The sequence below is a fragment of the Oncorhynchus nerka genome, linkage group LG25, assembly GCF_034236695.1.
Source record: "Oncorhynchus nerka isolate Pitt River linkage group LG25, Oner_Uvic_2.0, whole genome shotgun sequence".
Taxonomy (NCBI): Eukaryota; Metazoa; Chordata; class Actinopteri; order Salmoniformes; family Salmonidae; genus Oncorhynchus; species Oncorhynchus nerka.
The window spans coordinates 53736425-53758309 of record NC_088420.1 but is presented as its reverse complement, the minus strand read 5'-3'; the positions used below and the strand labels follow the sequence as shown (position 1 = coordinate 53758309).

The following is a 21885-nucleotide window of genomic DNA, read 5'->3' as shown; positions in this document are numbered from 1 at the left end:
ACAGCGGCACATTCTTATATCATCGTCTTGTGTCATTCTTCTGCAGACCCATTCAGCTGCGACAACCCATTGATTCATTCTGTATATACATTTGCCACATGCGCACACGTGCATACACACAGACACACACAAACAGTCACACACTCAGTCAGACACCCGCAGGCAGGCACGCACGCACACACACAAACAATCATCTCAGGCAAACACACACACACACACACACACACACACACACACACACACACACACACACACACACACACACACACACACACACACACACACACACACACACACACACACACACACACACAGTGAAGTGAGGGCCACCCCTTACGGTTCACACATGAAGAACACACCCTGCTCTCAGTGCCTCAGGAAGAAAATAAATGGACATTCAAATAGCACCCTATTCATTATGTAGTGCACTAGACCCCTACCGGCCCAGGTCAAAAGGAGTGCACTCTAAAGGGAATAGGGTGCCATCTGGGACGCAGATATTTTTCTCTTTGCACTTAAACCCCCCTGAGGAACCATTAGTGGAGGTGACAGAGGGGCTCCTAACACTAACTAATCTGTTTCAAAATACCAGGCCATATTGTACATTATTTTACATTATACTGGAATACATCACTGAAGATAAAGCATGTATATTTGTAGAGCACAGCACAGGCCATAGTAGCCTTTTTTCCCAGAGCGGCCATAAGCTTTTATTTAAAAAATAAATGTACAAATTTGCACTTCCAAGACTTCCCAGTTGGAAACTATTCATCACATTTAGTTGACAGTGACAGTGCATATTAATCGACATTTAAGTTATCTTCAATGTAAAAAGTGCTGTGGTTAGATACTAATGTTCATTTGTAGTTCCAGTTCAATTTCAACTCTAGTTCATTTGAGGAATCTCCAATAAGACTCCTGGCTCCTTGATAAATCATGCCTCAAAATGACACAGATTAACATAGCGACATGGCTCCCAAATTAACGCATGTGTATTTCTAACTTGATAATAATTCACTTGAGAATGTGTAATCATCTTTGTTATTTTTTAAACATGCTGAAACATTATGCATTATGCCTTCTTATCCCATTGTGTACAAAAACAGCAGCTGGCAACAACAACACTGTTGGCATCCCATACAGTGTATAAAATCATTTCTGGATGAGAAAGAGAACTGTCATTATCTAAGTGGATTCTTACGTTCTATTTTTATTTCAAAAGTATTCAGACCACATTTTGTTACGTTACAGCCTTCTTCTAAAATGTATTAAATACATGTTTTTCCTCAGCAATGTACACACAATAGCCCATAATGACAAAGTGAAAACAGGCTTTTTAAAATGTTTGCAAATATATTAAAATAGAAAAACTGAAATGCCTTATTTACATAAGTACATAACTTTTTCTATGAGACTCGAAATTGAGCTCAGTTGCATCCTGTTTCCATTGATCATCCTTGAGATGTTTCTACAACTTGATTGGAGTCCACCTGTGGTAAATTCAATTGATTGGACATGATTTGGAAATGCACACACCTGTCTATATAAGGTCCCACAGTTGACAGTGCATGTCAGACCAAGCCATGAGGTCGAAGGATTTGTCCATAGAGCTCAGAGACAGGATTGTGTCGAGGCACAGATCTGGGGAAGGGTACCAAAAAATCTCTGCAGGATTGAAGGTTCCCAAGACCACAGTGGCCTCCATCATTCTTAAATGGAAGAAGTTTGGAACCACCAAGACTCTTCAGAGAGCTGGCCGCCTGGCAAAAAACTGAGCAATCGAGTTAGAAGGGCCTTGGTCAGGGACCAAGAACCCGATGGTCTCTCTGACAGAGCTCTTGAGTTCCTCTGTGGAGATGGGAGAACCGTCCAGAAGGACAACCATGTCTGCAGCACTCCACCAATCAGGCCTTTATGGTAGATTGCCCAGATGGAAGCCACTCTTCAGTAAAAGGTACATGACAGCCCGCTTAGGAGTTTGTCAAAAGGCACCTAAAGACACTCATAGACCATGAGAAACAATATTCTCTGGTCTGATGAAACCAAGATTGAACTTTGGCCTGAATGCCAAGCGTCACGTCCGGAGGAAATCTGGCACCATGCCTACGGTGAAACATGGTGGTGGCAGCATCCTGCTGTGGGGATGTTTTTCAGTGGCAGGGACTGGGAGGTTAGTCAGTTTCGAGGCAAAGATGAATGGAGCAAAGTACAGAGAGAGCCAACAGCACAATGACTATAAGCACACAGCCAAGATAAAGCAGGAGTGGTTTAGGGAGAAGTCTCTGAATGTCCTTGAGTTGCCCAGCCAGAGCCCAGACTTGAACATCTATGGAGAGACCTGAAAATAGCTGTGCAGTAATGCTCCCCATCCAATCTGACAGAGATTAAGAGGATCTGCAGAGAAGAATGGAATAAACTTCCCAAATACAGGTGTGCAAAGCTTGTAGCGTCATACCCAAGAAGACTCGAGGCTGTAATTGCTGCCAGAGGTACTGAGTAAAGGGTCTGAACACTTATGTAAAATTCCAGTTTAAAATTTCTAATACATTTCTAAAAACCTGTTTTTGATTTCTCATTATGGGGTATTGTGTGTAGATTGATGAAGAACATTTAAAAAAAAAATCTAATTTAGAATAAGGCTTTAATGTATCAAAATGTGGAAAAAGTCAAGGGGTCTGAATACTTTCCGAATGCATTGTACATCAACTGAGTTTCATTAAATAGGCACGAACAGGGTTCTTTTAATGCTCAACATTAATTTGTGGTAACCTTGCTTAGCCAACAACAAAGAGTTCTCAAAGTGGGGTAGTGTATTAGGAATCATGTTATTAATGATCAATCTATTTCCTTAATTGACTGGAATTGCAACGATATTGGCCCCAATGTTGAATATACTGTACATCAATAGAATACCAACAACGCAAAATTTCAAATAAAATAGAACCCTTTAAACCATGTAAATTATGTGGCCTCTTGGGCCTGGCTTTTTATAATGAGGACAAAATAGGCCAAAAATAGCAACAATAGGGTCTGTGTGTGTGTGTGTGTGTTTGTGACAGAACGGTACAGTACATTACTTACATGAGAGGTTTTTCCACGCAGCTTCCCATGGAGCCCACCACCTCCCCCAGGGTACAGAATGCCTGGCCCAGGAAGTCCTACACACACACACACACACACACGAGAAAGAGCGAGTGAGAGAAATGGCCCAAAAGATAGATGAGAAATAAACAAATTTGATATACATTTTTTTTGTAAGATTTTCCGAACGTAATGAGCACAAATGCTATGCGAGCAGATCAAGGAGGTTCAAATGGAAAAAAGTGACCCTGATTCTAGCAATGATTTCCAATCTTCCTCCATCTACCTCCCAAACCCCTGGCTTAGCCCCCACCATGCCACACAGCCCAAGATAATCTCCTAGGATATTTACGTTTCGACTAAATATTTTTTTGTAAAGCTTCTCTATTAAATTCTATGAGCATATGGGATGAAGAATGACATTGATACGTGATAAACAAAGCCTAATCGTAAAGAAGGTAATTTTATAGATGCTTTCGTTCTCACTGACTTACAGGTAACACAGAGTTAACACATATAGCACATACACTTAACCCATTGCTCCCAGGTGAGAATCAAACCCACAACCTGGTCTTCTACAGTAGGCGCCCCATCATGCCTTAACCAACTGAGCCATGGAAGGTGTGAAAGCTATGTAGCTTTTACCATTTGACACAAACAGATGGTCTTGAGTCTTTCTCTCTCTGCCCAATATAGTGTGGTGGCTCACATAAGTAGAGAGGGTAGTATTGTTTAGTTTTGTATGCATGGTGTTGTTCGCACAGGCCCTTTGGGCTGGAGCAATGAAATTAAACTCAGTGTGTCGAGACTCAAAAGAGTGAGGCCTTGTACTATGCTACTGGGCCCAGCCTGGCTCTGCGTATAATAAATTCACTTGACAGACGAGCTGTGTTTGGTCCAGCGGGCAGAAAGCTGCTCCCAGGATCTATTCTGCCTGTCGGTGATTATCACTCCTCTCCTTTTGTCCCACCGTGCAACTTGGGCCCATTGCTCTTCTTCGGAAAGAGAGAGTGTGGAAAACAGCCATCCCTCCTTCAGTGTATATTTTAGAACAGCCGGGGGATTGTGCTGTCACTAATATGCGGGACGGGCTAAAAGTGGTGGTGAGCTTTCCAGTAGAGGCAAAGAGGGACAGGTTTGTACACATCAGAACCGGAGAATAGGCCTAGTCTCAGCTAGGCTATAGGTGGGCGCATGCTTCCCAACCGAAACAGTTCGGAACAGTTTATGCATATATTATGATGACATTTTGTTCATTTTGGTGTTCAGCTAGGGCTTTGTCAGCTGTGCTGGCAATCAAACATTTTTCTCAAGGCCAGCCAAAGTTTGGAAAGTCTGTGCCCCTTCGTCCGTGATTAGTCAACTGTAGGGGTGACGCAAGTTTCTTCTTCTTGTAGGTTCAGCCCGTATCTCGGCGTGGATTCAACCTGGCGAACGACAACTTTGAGCATCGGTTGACCGAGTAGGTACAGAAATACCTTCGCAACTACAATTCTAGCCGTGCCTTATATAAAGACCATCATGTACATGAAAATTCATGTAGGGAGATTGAGGAGACACTGGAATCCGAACAAACCACTTGTTGGAAAAAGTGGGGTAGGTTTGGCAACAAGTTTTTCAAGGCAAAGAAAGGAAACAAGGGCAAGTGGAGATGCCGGTGGAAAGGCTACTTCAGGAAGGAGCATGGGAAGACTGAAAGCAACATGCCGTCTTCACCGAAGGATGAGGTATATTGTATTTTCTATTGTAGTTGATGAAAAGAGTAGCCATGTTTTGCTAACAATAGCTAGCCTTCTGGCGCTAGCTACACGGCTGGCTAGTTGCTAGCTAGCCTAGCAGCATAGTCGTGCAGTGAAAGCAAGCCAACCAACTAAACTAAAGATCTTTACAACTTTTGATCAAAAATAATTTTGTCAGAGAACGAAAATCATAAGCTTCCCACATTGGTAACACCAAAGTCAAAGTTTGGTAGCAAGGCCCAGCTAGTCAAAAATGTGCGAACGTTTGAACAGAGATAAGAAGCTAGGCCAGGACGTTTACAACATTATATAGTCTATTGTAATCTCGGTTAATGATATTTGATATTATGTTCATTGATCGTTTTGGATGGTTTGGATATGTGTACTAAACTTTTTTATTTTAAGGCACAAACACCAGTGAATGGAGACAGCACCTGGTTTCGTTCTCTGCGCCCCCAGCACTGCCTATTACTGGCCCAAGCACTACATCTGCCCTCAGGAATTGACTGGTCATCGGCCCCAGCCCATCTCACGCACTGAGCTGCAGTGCAGAATTAGAAACAATCTCCATGCAGGACCTGGGAAGCTCTATCCTGGGCTCACCTCCAAGACCTACTCTACTGGCTTGCTCCTCCCAGTGCCACAGAACAGCAGCAGAAGTAGCATTGGTGTGAGAAGGGAGAAAGGACATGCAGACTCAGCACTTAACACATCACTCGCAAAGGCATTGCAAATGATTGAAGACTTATCCCAGAGGTAAATACAAATATTTTCAGACTCCTCCTTCCCTCCGATCCCCTTTCCTCTCTTCTGTTGTGATTTTTCCTCCTCGCCTCACCATACACACTGCTCTCCAGGCACTAATTTCCCCACCCCTCTTCTCATCCTATCCACAGGGCCCTGGCACCTATAGCTGATTTCATGGGAGAACTCTCGCCAAAACTCTGGCAGGAATTAGATCACCAGCTGCATGAGTTTGTGTATGACTTCAAGAAGAGGACATGGAACCGAACAACTGGGAACACAGTGAAATCCACTTGTTCTGTTGTTGTTCTGACATCTCTGGTGCCAGGCACCAGACTTTCATCTTATTCCATAGACACTTTTGTTGTTCACACGTCTGTTCATAGCAGACACTGTTACACTGATCAGAAATATTTGTAACTACACAGACTTCAATTTTATTCCATAGACACTTGTTTACTTGTCTGGTTTCGGACACTTTTGTATTGTGGTTTACTTTCAGAGCCCATAAGCAAGAATACAGGTTTATTTTTGTGTGCTGAAAAAGCTCTGTTGGCATTTCTTCATCTCAATACAAGGTGTTTCAATGCATTCTATTTGAACATGCATTGAATCTAAATTACTGCTCGCTGAGACATCATAGAATCGGGTTTCATTTTATTAACAAGATTAAAACTCTAAATTTTAGGCCAAAGTACTTTGGTTCACAGTGCACACAAAGAACTGGGTCTGTGTGTCCATCAAGGGGTGTGTGAGCAGTTCAAACAAAGGCCTTTTCTGCATGACTGCTTGGCCTTGGGTTGAGTTGTCCTCTCCTAACCACGTCTTCCTGCCATGGCACACGTCCGGGGGTGGGGGGATCCTTCAACTTGTTTAACTTGCAAGAAATGTCGCCCTGGAATTTGGAGACTGCCCTTAGCCTTTTCAGGGCTACACTCGATTGGGCGACCAAGAATCCTAATCCTTGCAGCCATGATACCAAATGCATTCTCTGACTCTGACAACAAGAGTGGTAGTAGTTCCAGGTACACCCAAGTTCATTGAAATGGACATCTGTGAATGAGAGGTAACGAGAATATACATTACCAGTCAAAGGTTTAGACACACCTACTCATTCAAGTGTTTTTCTTAATTTTGTACTATTTTCTACATTGTAGAGTAAAAGTGAAGACATCAAAACTATGAAATAACACATGGAATCATGTAGTAAAGTAGCCACCTTTTTCTTTGATGACAGCTTTGCACACTCTTGGCATTCTCTCAACCAGCTTCATGAGGTAGTCACCTGGAATGGATTTCAATTCAACAGGTGTGCCTTGTTAAATTCATTTGTGGAAATTATTTTCTTTGTAATGCGTTTGAGCCAATCAGTTGTGTTGTGACAAGGTATGGGTGGTATACAGAATATTTGGTAAAAGACCAAGTCCATATTATAGCAAAAACAGCTCAAATAAGCAAAGAGAAACGACAGTTCACTTTAAGACAAAGGTCAGTCAATGTGGAAAACAAAGAACTTTGAAAGTGTCTTCAAGAGTAGTCGCAAAAAAAAACATCAGGCGCTATGAGGAAACTGGCTCTCATGAGGACCGCCACAGGAAAGGAAGACCCAGAGTTACTTCTGCCGCAGAGGATAAATTCATTAGAGTTAACTGCAACTCAGATTGCAGCCCAAATAAATGCCTCACAGAATTCAAGTAACGTGAATCAGGCCTTCGTGGTTGAATTGCTACAAAGAAACCACTACTAAAGGACACCAATAAGAAGAGACTTGCTTGGGCCAAGAAACACAAGCAATTGACATTTTTATGTAACCCTTATTTTACCAGGTAAGTTGACTGAGAACATATTCTCTTTAACAGCAACAACCCTTGCCAACATAATCCATCCACCTGTCAGGTGTGGCATATCAAGAAGCTGATTAAAAAGCATGATCATTACACAGGTGTACCTTCTGCTGGGGACAATAAAAGGCCACTCTAAAATGTGCAGTTTTGTCACAACACAATGCCACAGATGTCTCAAGTCTTGAGGGAGCATGCAATTGGCATGCTGACTGCAGGAATGTCCACCAGAGCTGTTGCTAGAGACTTTAATGTTAATTTATTTACCATAAGCCACCTCCAAAGTCGTTTTTAGTGAATTCGGCAGTATGTCCAACCGGCCTCACAACCGCAGACCACGTGCAACCATGTCAGCCTAGGACCTCCACATCTGGCTTCTTCAGGACCGTCTGAGCCCAGCCACCCGGAGAGCTGATGAACTGAGGTATTTCTGAGTATTTCTGTCTGTAATAATGCCCTTTTGAGGTGAAAAACTCATTCTGATTGGCTGGGCCTGGATCCCCATTGGGTAGGTCTATGCCCTCCCGGGCCCACCCATGGCTGCGCTCCTGCCCAGTCATGTGAAATCCATAGATTAGGGCTTAATTTATGCATTTAAATTGACTAATTTCCTTCTATGAACTGTAACGCAGTAAAATCTTTTAAATTGTTGCATATTGCGTTCATATTTTTGTTCAGTATGTTATTTTCTTATTTCACCTTTATTTAACCAGGTAGGCCAGTTGGGAACAAGTTCTCACCTGGCCAAGATAAAGAAAAGCAGTGCGACAAAACAACACAGAGTTACACATAAACAAACGTAGAGTCAATAACACAATAGAAAAATCTATGTACAGTGTGTGCAAATGTAGAAGAGTAGGGAGGCAAGGCAATAAATAGGCGAAATAATTACAATTTAGCATTAACACTGGAGTGATAGATGTGCAGATAATGATGTGCAAGTAGAGATACTGGGGTGCAAAAGAGCAAGAGGATAAGTAACAATATGGGGATAAGGTAGTTCGGTGTGCTATTTACAGATCGGCTGTGGAAAGGTACAGTGATCGGTAAGCTGCTCTAACAGCTGATGCTTAATGTTAGAGAGGGAGATATAAGACTCCAGCTTCAGTGAGTTTTTTATTTTTTTATTATTTTTTATTTTAACCCCTTTTTCTCCCCAATTCCGTGGTATCCAATTGTCTCATCGCTACAACTCCTGTACGGGCTCGGAGGAGACGAAGGTTGAAAGTCATGCGTCCTCCGATACACAACCCAACCAAGCCGCACTGCTTCTTAACACAGCGCGCATCCAACCCGGAAGCCAGCCGCACCAATGTGTCGGAGGAAACACCGTGCACCTGGCAATCTTGGTTGGCGTGCACTGCGCCCGGCCAACCACATGAGTCGCTGGTGCGCGATGAGACAAGGATATCCCTCCCGGTCAAACCCTTCCTAACGCGGACGACGCTAGGCCAATTGTGCATCGCCCCACAGACCTCACGGTCGCGGCCGGTTACGACAGAGCCTGGGCGCAAACCCAGAATCTCTGGTGGCACAGCTGGCGCTGCAGTACAGCGCCCTTAACCACTGCGCCACCTGGGAGGCAGCTTCATTGATTTTTGAAAGTCGTTCCAGTCTTTGGCAGCAGGGAACTGGAAGGAAAGGCGGCCAAAGGGAGTGTTGGCTTTGGGGATGACCTGTGAAATATACCTGCTGGAGCACGTGTTACGGGTGGGTTTTGCTATGGTGACCAGTGAGCTGAGATAAGGTGGGGCTTTATCTAGCATAGACTTGTAGATGACCTGGAGCCAGTGGGTTTGACGACGAATATGTAGTGAGGGCCAGCCAACGAGATATGTAGTGAGGGCCAGCCAACGAGTAGTATATGGGGCTTTGGTGACAAAATGGATGGCACTGTGATAGAGTACATCCAATTTGCTGAGTAGAGTTTTGGAGGCTATTTTGTAAATGACATCGCCGAAGTCGAAGATCGGTAGGATGGTCAGTTTTACAGGGTATTTTTTTTTGCAGCATGAGTGAGAGAGGCTTTGTTGTGAAATAGGAAGCCGATTCTAGATTTAATTTTGGATTGGAGATGCTTAATTTGAGTGGAAGGAGAGTTCACAGTCTAACTAGACACGTAGGTATTTGTAGTTGTCCACATATTCAGTCAGAACCGTCCAGAGTAGTGATGCTAGTCGGGCGGGACGGTGCGGGCAGCAATCGTTTGAAGAGCATGCACTTGGTTTTACATGCGTTTAAAAGCAGTTGGAGGCCACTGAAGGAGTGTTGTATTGCATTGAAGCTCGTTTGGAGGTTTGTTAACACAGTGTCCAAAGAAGGGCTGGATGTATACAGAATGGTGTTGTCTGCGTAGAGGTGGATCAGAGAATCACCAGCAGCACTGACATATACAGAGAAAAGAGTCGGCCCGAGAATTGAACCCTGTGGCACACCCATAGAGACTGCCAGAGGTTCCGGACAACAGGCCCTCCGATTTGACACACTGAACTCTATCTGAGAAGTAGTTGGTGAACCAGTCATTTGCGAAGCCATCCTGTGGAGTCTCCTGATAAAAATGTGATGATTGACAGAGTCGAAAGCCTTGGCCACGTCGATGAAGGCGGCTGCACAGTACTGTCTTTTATCAATGGCAGTTATGATATTGTTTAGAATCTTGAGCTTTGCTGAGGTTCACCCATGACCAGCTCGGAAACCAGATTGCATAGTGGAGAAGGTACGGTGGGATTCAAAATGGTCGGTAATCTGTTTGTTAACTTGGCTTTCGAAGATTTTAGAAAGGCAGGACAGGATGGATTTGGGTCTAGAGTGTCTCCACCTTTGAAGAGGGGGATGCACACGGCAGCTTTCCGATCTTTTGGGATCTCAGATGATACGAAAGAGAGGCTGAATAGGCTAGTAATAAGGGTTGAAACAATTTTGGCGGATCATTTTAGAAAGAGAGGGTCCAGATTGTCTAGCCCAGCTGATTCGTAGGGATCCAGATTTTGCAGCTCTTTCAGAACATCAGCTGTCTGGATTTGGGTGAAGGAGAAGTGGGTGGGGGGGCTAGGGAAAGCTGCTGCAGGGGGTGCTGAGGTGTTGGCCGGGGTAGGGGTAGCCAGGTGGAAAGCATGGCCAACCGAAGAAAATATTGAAATTACTGATTATCGTAGATTTATTGGTGGTGACAACGTTTCCTATCCTTTGGGAGGAGGTGCTCTTATTCTCCATGGACTTTACAGTGTCCCAAAACCTTTTGGAATTAGTGCTACAGGATGCAAATTTCTGTTTGAAAAAGCTAGCCTTAGCTTTCCTAACTGACTGTGTATATTGGTTCCTGACTTCCCTGAAAAGTTGCATATCGCGGGGCTATTCGATGCTAATGCAGAACGCCACAGGATGTTATTGTGCTGGTCAAGGATAGTCAAGTCTGGGGTGAACCAAGGGTTAGGGTTAAGTTCTACATTTTTTGAATGAGGCGTGCTTATTTAAGATGGAGAGGAAAGCACTTTAAAAGAGAAATGCATGCATCCTCTACTGAAGTGTTTTAGGGAGTGTTTGACAGTGATGAGGGGTGGTCATTTGACAGCGGACCCATTACGCACGCAGGCAATGAGGTAATGATCGCTGCGATCCTGGTTGAAGACAACAGAGGTGTATTTAGAGGGCAAGTTGGTCAAGATGATATCTAACAGGGTTACATACATTAATTTTATAACCTTTGTTTAAACCAGGCAAGTCAGTTAAGAACACATTTTTATTTTCAATGACAGCCTAGGAACAGTGGGCTAACTGCCTGTTCAGGGGCAGAATGACAGATTTGTACGTTGTCAGCTCGGGGGTTTGAACTTGCAACCTTCCGGTTACTAGTCCAACGCTCTAACCACTAGGCTACCCTGCCGCTACCTTGCTACCCTGTACCTAATGGTTACAGATTTAGGGTTGTACCTGGTAGGATCCTTGATAATTTGTGTGAGATGCATCTAGTTTAGATTGTAGGACAACCGGGGTGTTAAGCATGTCCCAGTTTAGGTCACCTAACAGTACGAACTCCGAAGATAGATGGGGGACAATCAATTCACATATGGTGACCAGGGCACAGCTGGGGGCTGAAGGGGGTCTATAACAAGCGGCAACGGTGAGAGACTTGTTTCTGAAAAGGTGGGTTTTTAAAAATAGAAACTCAAGTTGTTTGGGCACAGACCTGGATAGTTTGACAGGCTATCTCTGCAGTAGATTGCAACTCCGCCCCCTTCGGCAGTTCTATCTTGTCGGAAAATGTTATAGTTGGGAATGGAAATTTCAGGAATGAATTTTGGTGGCCTTCCTAAGCCAGGATTCAGAGACAGCTAGGACATCCGGGTTGAAGGAGTGTGCTAAAGCAGTGAATAAAACAATCTTAGGGAGGAGGCTTCTAATGTTAACATGCATGAAACCAAGGCTTTTACAGTTACATAAGTCAACAAATGAGAGAGCCTGGGGAATGGGAGTGAGGCTAAGTGCTGCAGGGCCTAGGTTAACCATATAGAGACAAGGGTATGGTAGGATGTGAGTACAGTGGAGGTAAACCTAAGCATTGAGTGACGATGAGAGAGGTTTTGTCTCTAGAGACGTAATTTAAGCCAGGTGAGGTCACCGCATGTGTGGGGGTTGGAACAAAAGGGCTAGCTAAGGCATATTGAGCAGGGCTGGAGGCTCTACAGTGAAATAAGACAATAATCACTAACCAAAACAGCAATGGACAGGACATATTTACATTTGGGAAAGGCATGCGTAGCCGAGTGACCATAGGGTCTAGTAAGTAGCTAGGCGAGCTGGAGACACGGCGATTCAGACAGCTAGCGGGCTGGGGCTAGCAGGCTAGCGGATGGGCCTTCAGGGGATGTCGCGACGGAGGAGCCTGTTGAAACCCCCTCGGACAGTTATGTCTGCAGACCAGTCGTGATGGATCGGCGGGGCTCCGTGTCGGCAGTAAAATGGTCCAGGCCAATTGGCAAAATAGGTATTGTAGCCCAAGAATTGGCTTATGGACCCTTTCAGCTAGCCGGGAGATATGAAATACAGTGCCTTAGAACCATTTGGTCTCCCAGGTGGCGCAGCGGTCTAAGGCACTGCATCTCAGTGCAAGAGGCGTCACTACAGTCCCTGATTCAAATCCAGGCTGTATCACATCCGGCCGTGATTGAGAGTCCCACAGGGCACCACACAATTGGCCCAGCATTGTCCAGGTTTGGCCGGGGTAGGCCGTCATTGTAATAATTTGTTCTTAAAGGTTGCATACAAAAATGTAAATGACACAATGGCTCAAACAATGGAAATACAGCATTTGATCTGGCTCAATTGGTAAGGTTGGTAAGGTTGGTATGGTTGGCGCTACTAATGCCACGGTTGTAGGTCTGATTCCCACATAGACCACATACACATAGAAAAAAGGTTCTGAGTCCCTTCGGAGAGAAGTATGCCTTTATCTTATATTATTATTTTGTTGAATCATATACAGTTACAGGTAACTGTCAAAATAAAATAAACACTTGAGTAAATTAGCGATACAAAAGTATATTGAAACCAGGTTCTTCCACAGAGGCAGGGTTCCTGAGATACCTAACAAACAATCAATGGTCATGTGTAAAAATGCCCAGTTGCCCATTATTTTGGTTCCTTTGGCTAGAAGAACAGATTTCAGTGACAGTGAAAGTGGGGTCTCAAAGGAGCATAGGGGGTTGAAAGTGTGTGTGTACGTGCGCACGTCTCAGTCACCAGATCTCAACTGAACACCTATGGGAGATTCTGGAGCGGTGCCTGAGACAGCGTTTTGCACCACCATCAACAAAACACTAAATGATGGCATTTCTGAGCTGGGGCTGGAGCTGAGGCTGAGGAGCTGGAGTTGAGGCTACACTGCTGGAGAAGTTACCTGGCTTCATGTCTGTAATATGGTTTGGGACTAGAAGGATTTCTAGAGAATATCCGTCTGTGTCCCATGAGATCATTACTAAACAGTGAGAGTGGTTACGCATGAGATGGAAAAGGCAACTCACATGTTTAGACAGGTTGTCGCTCTTCGAGTCGAGGTCGTACCTGGACAGAAACAGACAATTACGTATAAATCGCTGTTTGCGGAAAATCATTGTACTATTTTACAAAAAGGCTCGGCAGCCAGCGACAATGGTTATAAACACTCAGACATAGCAAGAATGGAGGTTCTACATAAACTATTTAAAATTTTAAAAACAAGTGCAACCTGTGTGCTGACGCTTTTCAAAAAGAAAAATGCTGAGAGCAATTCTATTGTAGTGCAGTATATCCCTGTGCGTGTGTTTTAATGAGTGCGTGCAAGCTTGTGTGTGAGCGGGTGCATGCGCAGGTGTGTGTGCTTGTGTGTGTGTGTCTGTGTGCAGGTGTGATGGTATCTGTTTCTCTGTACAGACAGAGTGCCATGTAAGATAAAAAAAGAGATCCGACACCCAAGCAGCTGAGAGAAGGAGAGAGATGATCCAATACCACGTTGGTGCAAACGTAATTCCATAAGACAAGGGAACAGTGATACGCAACCGACCCGCCGACGGCAGAATGCACAGGTGTGCGTAATGTTCTATTCGTCTTTGCCTCGGTCACTCACAAATATTCATAAATGATTCATTTAATGAGAAGGAGAAGAAAAAAACACCGACATGCATTTGGCTGCACATGCTCTGTCTCACCCACACACAAAAACACACATTCTTTAAACTGCTTTGTTGGTTAGGGGCTCGTAAGCATTTCGCAGTAAGGTCTACACATGTTGTATTCGGCGCATGTGACTAATAAAATTTGATTTGATGTGAGAGAGTTTGTCAGAGAGGATGCCCCCGGGCGGCTGAGCGTGTGTGGCAGGCTGCTTTCCTGGTTGGATAAATGTGTGTGTGTGTCACACACACTTCCTTATGAGGAAGGAATACGAGGAAGGCTTCACACCACTCTCTCACTTTAGTATCTTACCTAGTTATTTTCAGATGACCTAATTGCACTCTTTTGTAGCTTTGTCAACTATGTGCATGTTTTCTATACCTCTTTGCTCCTCTCCCTGTACATTTTACAGACCCTCCCCACCCTGTGGCTGCAACCCTTCTAATTTTGTGTACACTGTGCACACAACCCATGTGGAATTCCTGGTCTCCAGCAGCGTTTTGAACTGCAAATCTGCAATCAACAAGGCCGAGTTCAGTCCTGATGGAGACATGGATTACCCCAGAGAACATTGCTACTCCAGTTGTTCGCTCTTCATCTGACTACACATTCTCTCATAGTCTGTGAGCATCTAGTCGTCGTGGTGGTGGCACAGGGTTACTCATTTCTGCTAAGTGTAGATTTTCTCTTTTTCCCCTTGCTCACCTGTCCATCTCCTCATTTGCATTCCATGCGGTCACTGTCACTTGTCCACTGAAGCTTAAAGGATGCGTTTGGATTTAGTTTAAGAGGCCCTCTTTGTCTGCTTCCCCAGAGTAAGATGAACTCGTGAATACCATTTTATGTCTATGTGTTCAGTCAGAGTTAGATTTGCGAGCCAATGCTAACTAGCGTTAGTGGAATTACTGGAAGTCTATGGGTAAAAATGGTATCCACGAATTCATCTCACTCTGTGGAAGTAGATAAAGGGCCTCATTGCCAAAATCCCAAAGTATCCCTGTAACATTGTTGTCATTTACCATCCACCAGGTGCACTTGGAGAGTTCCTCAGTGTGTTTGACACTTTGATAAGCTAATTTCCTGACGATGGCTCACAACTTATCGTACTGGGCGACTTCAACCTCCCGATGTCTGCTTTTGATTAAAAAAAATCCCCCTCTTCATCTTTCGATCTCACCATTTCCCAGGCCCTTCCCACTCACAACTCAGGTAATGCGTTTGACCTCATCTTTACTAGATCCTGTCCGCCTACTAATATCACTGCAACCCCCATCCAGGTCTCTGATCACTACTTTTTAAAATTTTCTCTCCATCTCTCCTCCACACCTACCCAGTCAGCCCCTGCCCAGATGGTAATGCAACATTGGAATCTTTGTTCTTTCTATCCTATCATCTCTCCCTTCTGCTAAATCCTCCTGTCTCCTGACTGGCTCTTCGACCCTACTCTCCTCCCTTTTCACATGCTTTGACTCTCACTGTCCCCTTTTCTCCCGGCCAGCTTGGCCCTCCCAACTCAGTGGCAGACTGACTCACTTCATGCTAACAGAACAGGGCTGCGGGAAGCGGAGAGATAATGGAGGAAAAACGACATTTCCGGAGGAAAATTACATCCTTCCACTCCCTCCTCTCTACCTTCTCTTCCTCTGTATCTGCTGCTAAAGCAGCTTTTCTATCACTCAAAATGTCAAGCCTCTGCCTCCAACTTAGGGAAACTCTTTTCCTTCTTCTCTAATCTTCCCCCACCTCCCTCTCCCTGGACAACTTTGTCAACCACTTTGGAAAGAATATTGACGACTTCCGCTCCTCCTTCACTCAGCATATTGAGTCCACTGCCCTCACTCACACAGAGGTACCCAACGCCTTGACCTCTTTCTCCCCTCTCTCTCCAGATGAAATCATGTGACTAGTGAGGATATACATAGCTGCTCTGCCTCCCGGAGATGGCCTGCCAGCTCCAAGACTTCTCCATCACGGTGAACAACTCCACAGTGTCCGCCTTCCAGAGTACAAATAAACGTGACCCTGGACAACACACTCGGCAAACATAAAAGCAGTGACTCACTCCTGCAGGTTCATGCTCTACAACATCTACAGAGTACAATTTTTCCCCTCACACAGGAAGAGGTGATGGTCCTAATCCAGGGACTTGTAATCTCCCATCTGGACTACTGCATCTCTCTGTTGGCTGGGCGGGCCTCCCACTTGTACCATCAAACACCTGCAACTTATCCAGAATGCTGTAGCTCGCCTGGTGTTCAACCTTCCCTAGTTCTTCCATGTCACGCAGCTTCTATGCACTCTCCACTGGCTTCCAGTCGAAGCTCGCATCTATGACAAGACCATGGTGCTTGCCAACAAAGCTGCAAGAGGAACTGACTCTCTACCTTCAGGCTCAAACCATACATTCCTACCCTAGCACTGCCGCCTCTGTCTCTTAACTATCCCACACCTACAAGACGTCAGCTGAAAACCCTACCTATTCAAAGAGTATCTTAAATGAGACATCTCATTCAGTCTTATCCCCACGGCAAATACAATTTCTATGATACAGTTGAAGTCGGAAGTTAACATACACATAGGTTGGAGTCATTGAAACTAGTTTTTCAACCATTCCACAACATTTCTTGTAAACAAACTATAGTTTTGGCAAGTCGGTTAGGACATCTACTTTGTGCATGACACAAGTAATCATTCCAACAATTGCTTACAGACAGATTATTTCACTCATAATTCACTGTATCACAATTCCAGTGGGTCAGAAGTTAAAATACACTAAGTTGACTGCCTTTAAACAGCTTGGAAAATTCCAGAAAATTATGTCATGGTTTTAGAAGCTTCTGGCTAATTGACTAAATTTGGAGGTGTACCTGTGGATGTATTTCAAGGCTTACCTTCAAACTCAGTGCCTCTTTGCTTGACGTCATGGGAAAATCAAAAGAAATTAGCCAAGAACTCAGAAAAAAAATTGCAGACCTCCACAAATTGTGTTCATCCTTGGGAGCAATTTCCAAATGCCTGAGGGGTACCACGTTCATCTGTACAAACAATAGCACGCAAGTATGAACACCATGGGACCACGCAGCCATCATACCACTCAGGAAGGAGATGCATTCTGTCTCCTAGAGATGAATGCACTTTGGTGCGAAAAGTGCAAATCAACCCCAGAACAACAGCAAAGGACCTTGTTAAGATGCTGTGGGAAGCAGGGACAAAAGTATATATATCCACTGTAAAAACGAGTCCTATATTGACATAACCTGAAAGGCCGCTCAGCAAGGAAGAAGCCACTGTGCCAAAACCGCCATAAAAAAGCCAGACTACGGTTTGAACTGCACATCGGGACAAAGATTGTACTTTTTTGAGACATGTCCTCTGGTTTGATGAAACAAAAATAGAACTGTTTGGCCATAATGACCATCGTTATGTTTGGAGGAAAAAGGGGGAAGCTTGTAAGCCGAAGAACACCATCCCAACCGTGAAGCACGGGGGTGGCAGCATCATGTTGTGGGGGTGCTTTGCTGAAGGAGGGACTGGTGCACTTCACAAAATAGATTGGTATCATGAGGCAGGAAAATGATGTGGATATATTGAAGCAACATGTCAAGACATCAGTTAAGTTAAGTTAAAGCTTGGTCGCAAATGGGTCTTCCAAATGGACAACTTCCAAAGTTGTGGCAAAATGGCTTAAGGACAACAAAGTCAATGCTACGAAATACTAATTGAGTGTATGTAAACTTCTGACCCACTGAGGATGTGATGAAATAAATCATTCTCTCTACTATTATTCTGACATTTCACATTCTTAAAATAAAGTGGTGATCCTAACTGACCTAACACAGGGAATTTATACGAGGATTAAATGTCAGGAATTGTGAAAAACTGAGTTTAAATGTATTTGGCTAAAGTGTATGTAAACTTCGGACTTCAACTGTATGTGGTTGTCTTACCTAGCTATATTAACATGAATGCACTAACTGTAATACTCTCTGGATAAGAGCGCCTGCTAAATGACTCAAATGTAAAATGTCAGTGTGGCAGAGCCTCGGCCGCCGGCTCTTTGCTAAGAGCTGTTGGAAGGCCATCAGTGTAGATGGTAATACAGCCTGATGCTCACCCACTCACAACAGAGCTAAGCTACAAACACACGCTACAAACACAATCTTCTTTTCCTTATCACTCCCTCTGTAACCCAAACACACGCATACCCTCACGCTCTCTCTGTCTCTCAAACCTACTCATACTCTCACCGACCAAACACCCAGGCAGGCATTCACACACACGCAGGCAGAAAATGAATATGTACCTCTGTTTACCGCATAGCTCTTAAACAAACAGCATCATATTCACGTCTCACAACTGTTATTTTTATCCGTCTTTCTAAAACCTTATTTTGCCCTATGAACGTATGAATGTTCCAAAACATCCCATAAAGGGGAATTTATACCGAAATATAGAAAAAAAGTTACCGTAATTGCTGGACTATAAGCCGCTACTTTATTCCCACGCTTTGAACCTCGCGGTTTATACAATGACGCGGCTAATTTATGGATTTTTCCCGCTTTCACAAGATTCATGCCGCCAAAAAACTGAGCACCGTCACATAATGTGACGTAGAAATCGAGCGCGCTCAAACTTCCCATCATTCTGATTACGGTAGTAATTTTGTCACCCTCATCATGGCAAAGTCACGGAGAAATGCATACGATGCAGCTTTCAAGTTGAAGGCGATCGATCTGGCTGTTGGAAAAGGACAGAGAGCTGCTGCACGGGAGCTTGGCCTTAATGAGTCGATGATAAGACGTTGGAAACAGCAGCGTGAGGAACTGACTCAGTGCAAAAAGACAACAAAGGCTTTCAGAGGGAAGAAAAGCAGATGGCCCAAAGTATTTGCAGCCAATCGACATCAGTGTAAATCGTGCATTTAAGGTGGCGCTCCTTGTTCAGTGGGAGTCTTGGATGACAAGTGGGGAGAAATCCTTCACTAAAACGGGCTGCATGCGAAGAGCAACTTATGGTCAAGTCTGCCAGTGGGTCCTGACAGCGTGGAGCATTGTCAAAAAATCCACTATCATCAACGGGTTTCGAAAGGCTGGACTGCTGCGTGTTGAAGGGGCAGCATGAGCTCAGCGGGGTATTTGCCTCCGGATGAAAGTGACGAGAGCGACAATGAAAACGATCCAACATCGGATGAAGCAATTCTGAGGCTATTCATCTCCGACACCGAAGGAGATGACTTCAGTGGTTTCAGTGCACAGGAGGAGGAAGATAGTGACCAAGTTCATTTGTTTCAATGTACCGGTAGACACCTGCGGCTTATAGACATGTGCGGCGTATTTATGTACAAAATACATATTTTTAAATAATTCAGTGGGTGCGGTTTATATTCAGGTGCGCTTAATAGTCCAGCAATTACGGTACATGAAAACCTGTTTCACGACTTCATGACTAGCCCGAGGTGGAGGATATACGGCCTCCTCGGGAACAGGCCCCGACCCCATTGATCTGCGTGAAAGAAAGGCCGGAGGGCGGGCTGCCTTCTGAGGAGAAGGAGGCGATCGAATAAACCCCCACTCGCCTCAATTCTGCTCGCAAACATGCAATCTTTGGACAATAAAATGGACGAGTTATTGGGAAGATTAAACTACCAAAGGGACATTAAAAACGGTAACATCTTATGCTTCACTGAGTTGTGGCCGAACAACGACAATATCAAAATACAGCTGGTGTCTGGTAAGACAAGGGGCGGGGTTCTGTGTATTTTTTTGTAGACAACAGCTGGTGCACAATATCTAAGGAAGTTTCGAGCTATTGCTCGCCTGAGGTAGAGTTTCTCATGAAAAGCTGCAGACCACATTACCTACCAAGAGAGCTTTCATCTATATTCTTTGTAGCTGTTTACATAACACCACAGTCAGAGGCTGGCATTAAGGTAGCATTGAATGAGCTGTATTCCGCCATAAGCAAACAAGAAAACGCTCACCCAGAGGCGGCGCTACTAGTAGCTGGGGACTTCAATGCAGGGAAACTTAAATCAGTTTGACCTAATTTCTATCAACATAAATGTGCAACCAGAGGGAAAATAACTCAGACCACCTATACTCCACACACAGATGCATACAAAGCTCTCCCTTTGACAAATCTGAACAAAATGCTATCCTCCTGATTCCTGCTTACAAGCAAAAATTAAAGCAGGAAGAACCAGTGACTAGATCAATAAAAAAATTGGTCAGATGGAGCAGATGCTATGCTACAGGACTGTTTTGCTAGCACAGGCTGGAATATGTTCCGGGATTCCTCCAATGGCATTGAGGAGTACACCACATCTGTCGATGGCTTCATAATTAAGTGCATCAATGACATCGTCCCAACAGTGACCGTACTAACATACCCCAACCAGAAACCATGGATTACAGGCAGCATCCGCACTGAGCTAAAGGCTAGAGCTACCGCTTTCAAGGAGCAGGACTCTAACCTGGAAGCTTATAAGAAATTCCGCTATGCCCTCCGACGAACCATCAAACAGGCAAAGTATCAATACAGGACTAAGATCGAGTCGTACTACACCGGTTCTGACACTCGTCGGATGTTGCAGGACCTGCAAACCATTACAGACTACAAAGGGAAGCACAGCTGAGAGCTGGCCAGTGACACGAGCCTATTGGATGAGCTTAACTACTTCTATGCTCGTTTCGAGGCAAATAACACTGAAACACGCATGAGAGCACCAGCCGGAAGACTGTGTGATTACACTCTCCGCAGCCGATGTGAGTAAGACCTTTAGACAGGTCAACATTCACAAGGCCGCAGGGCCAGATGGATTACCAGGACGTATACTGCGAGCATGCGCTGACCAACTAGCAAGTGCTTTCACTGACATTTTCAACATCTCCCTGTCCGAGTCTGTAATACCAACATGTTTCAAGCAGACCACCATAGTTCATGTGCCCAAGAACGCTAAGGTAACCTGCCTAAATGATTACCGACCCGTAGCACTCACGTCTGCAGCCATGACGTGCTCTGAAAGGCTGGTCATGGCTCACATCAACACCATCATCCCAGAAACCCTAGACGCACTCAATTTGCATACCGCCACAACAGATCCACAGATGATGCAGTCTCTATTGCACTCCACACTGCCCTTTCCCACCTGGACAAAAGGAACACCTATGTGAGAATGCTATTCATTGACTACAGCTCAGCGTTCAACACCATAGTGCACACAAAGCTCATCAATAAGCTAAGGATCCCGGGAACTAAACACCTCCCTCTACAACTGGATCCTGGACTTCCTGACAGACCGCCCCCAGGTGGTAAGGGTAGGCACACCCTCCGCACTAATCTTAACATGGTCCAAGCACAACAAGACAGTTGTGAAGCGGGCACGACAAAACCTATTCCCCTTCAGGAGACTGAAAAGACAGGCATGGGTCCTCACATCCTCAAAAGGTTTTACAGCCGCACCATCGAGAGCATCCTGACAGGTTGCTACACTGCCTGGTATGGCAACTGCTCGGCCTCCGACCGCAAGGCACTACAGAGGGTAGTGCGAACGGCCAAGTACATCACTGGGGCCAAGCTTCCTGCCATCCAGGACCTCAATACCAGGCGGTGTCAGAGGAAGGCCCTAAAATTGTCTCCAGCCACCCTATTCATAGACTGTTCTCTCTGCTACCACACGGCAAGCAGTACCGGCACGCCAAGTTTAGGTTCACAAGGCTTCTATACAGCTTCTACCCCCAAGCCATAAGACTCCTAAACATCTAGTCAAATGGCTACCCAGACTATTCACATTGCCCCCCCCCCCTCCTCTCCACACCACTGTCACTCTCTGT

At 44.8% G+C, this 21885-nt stretch overlaps 1 protein-coding gene across 1 annotated transcript in view; it reads right to left on the bottom strand.

The window, feature by feature from the left end:
- LOC115108939 (copine-8-like) overlaps positions 1–21885 on the bottom strand; it is a 75252-nt gene that overhangs the window by 24428 nt on the left and 28939 nt on the right. The window contains exons 5-7 of the mRNA XM_065009870.1: positions 13426–13465; positions 7513–7515; positions 3082–3158 (exon numbers count right to left, since the gene is read on the bottom strand). Of these exons, the coding sequence (XP_064865942.1) occupies positions 3082–3158; positions 7513–7515; positions 13426–13465 (120 nt within the window). The remainder of the gene's footprint in view (positions 1–3081; positions 3159–7512; positions 7516–13425; positions 13466–21885) is intronic.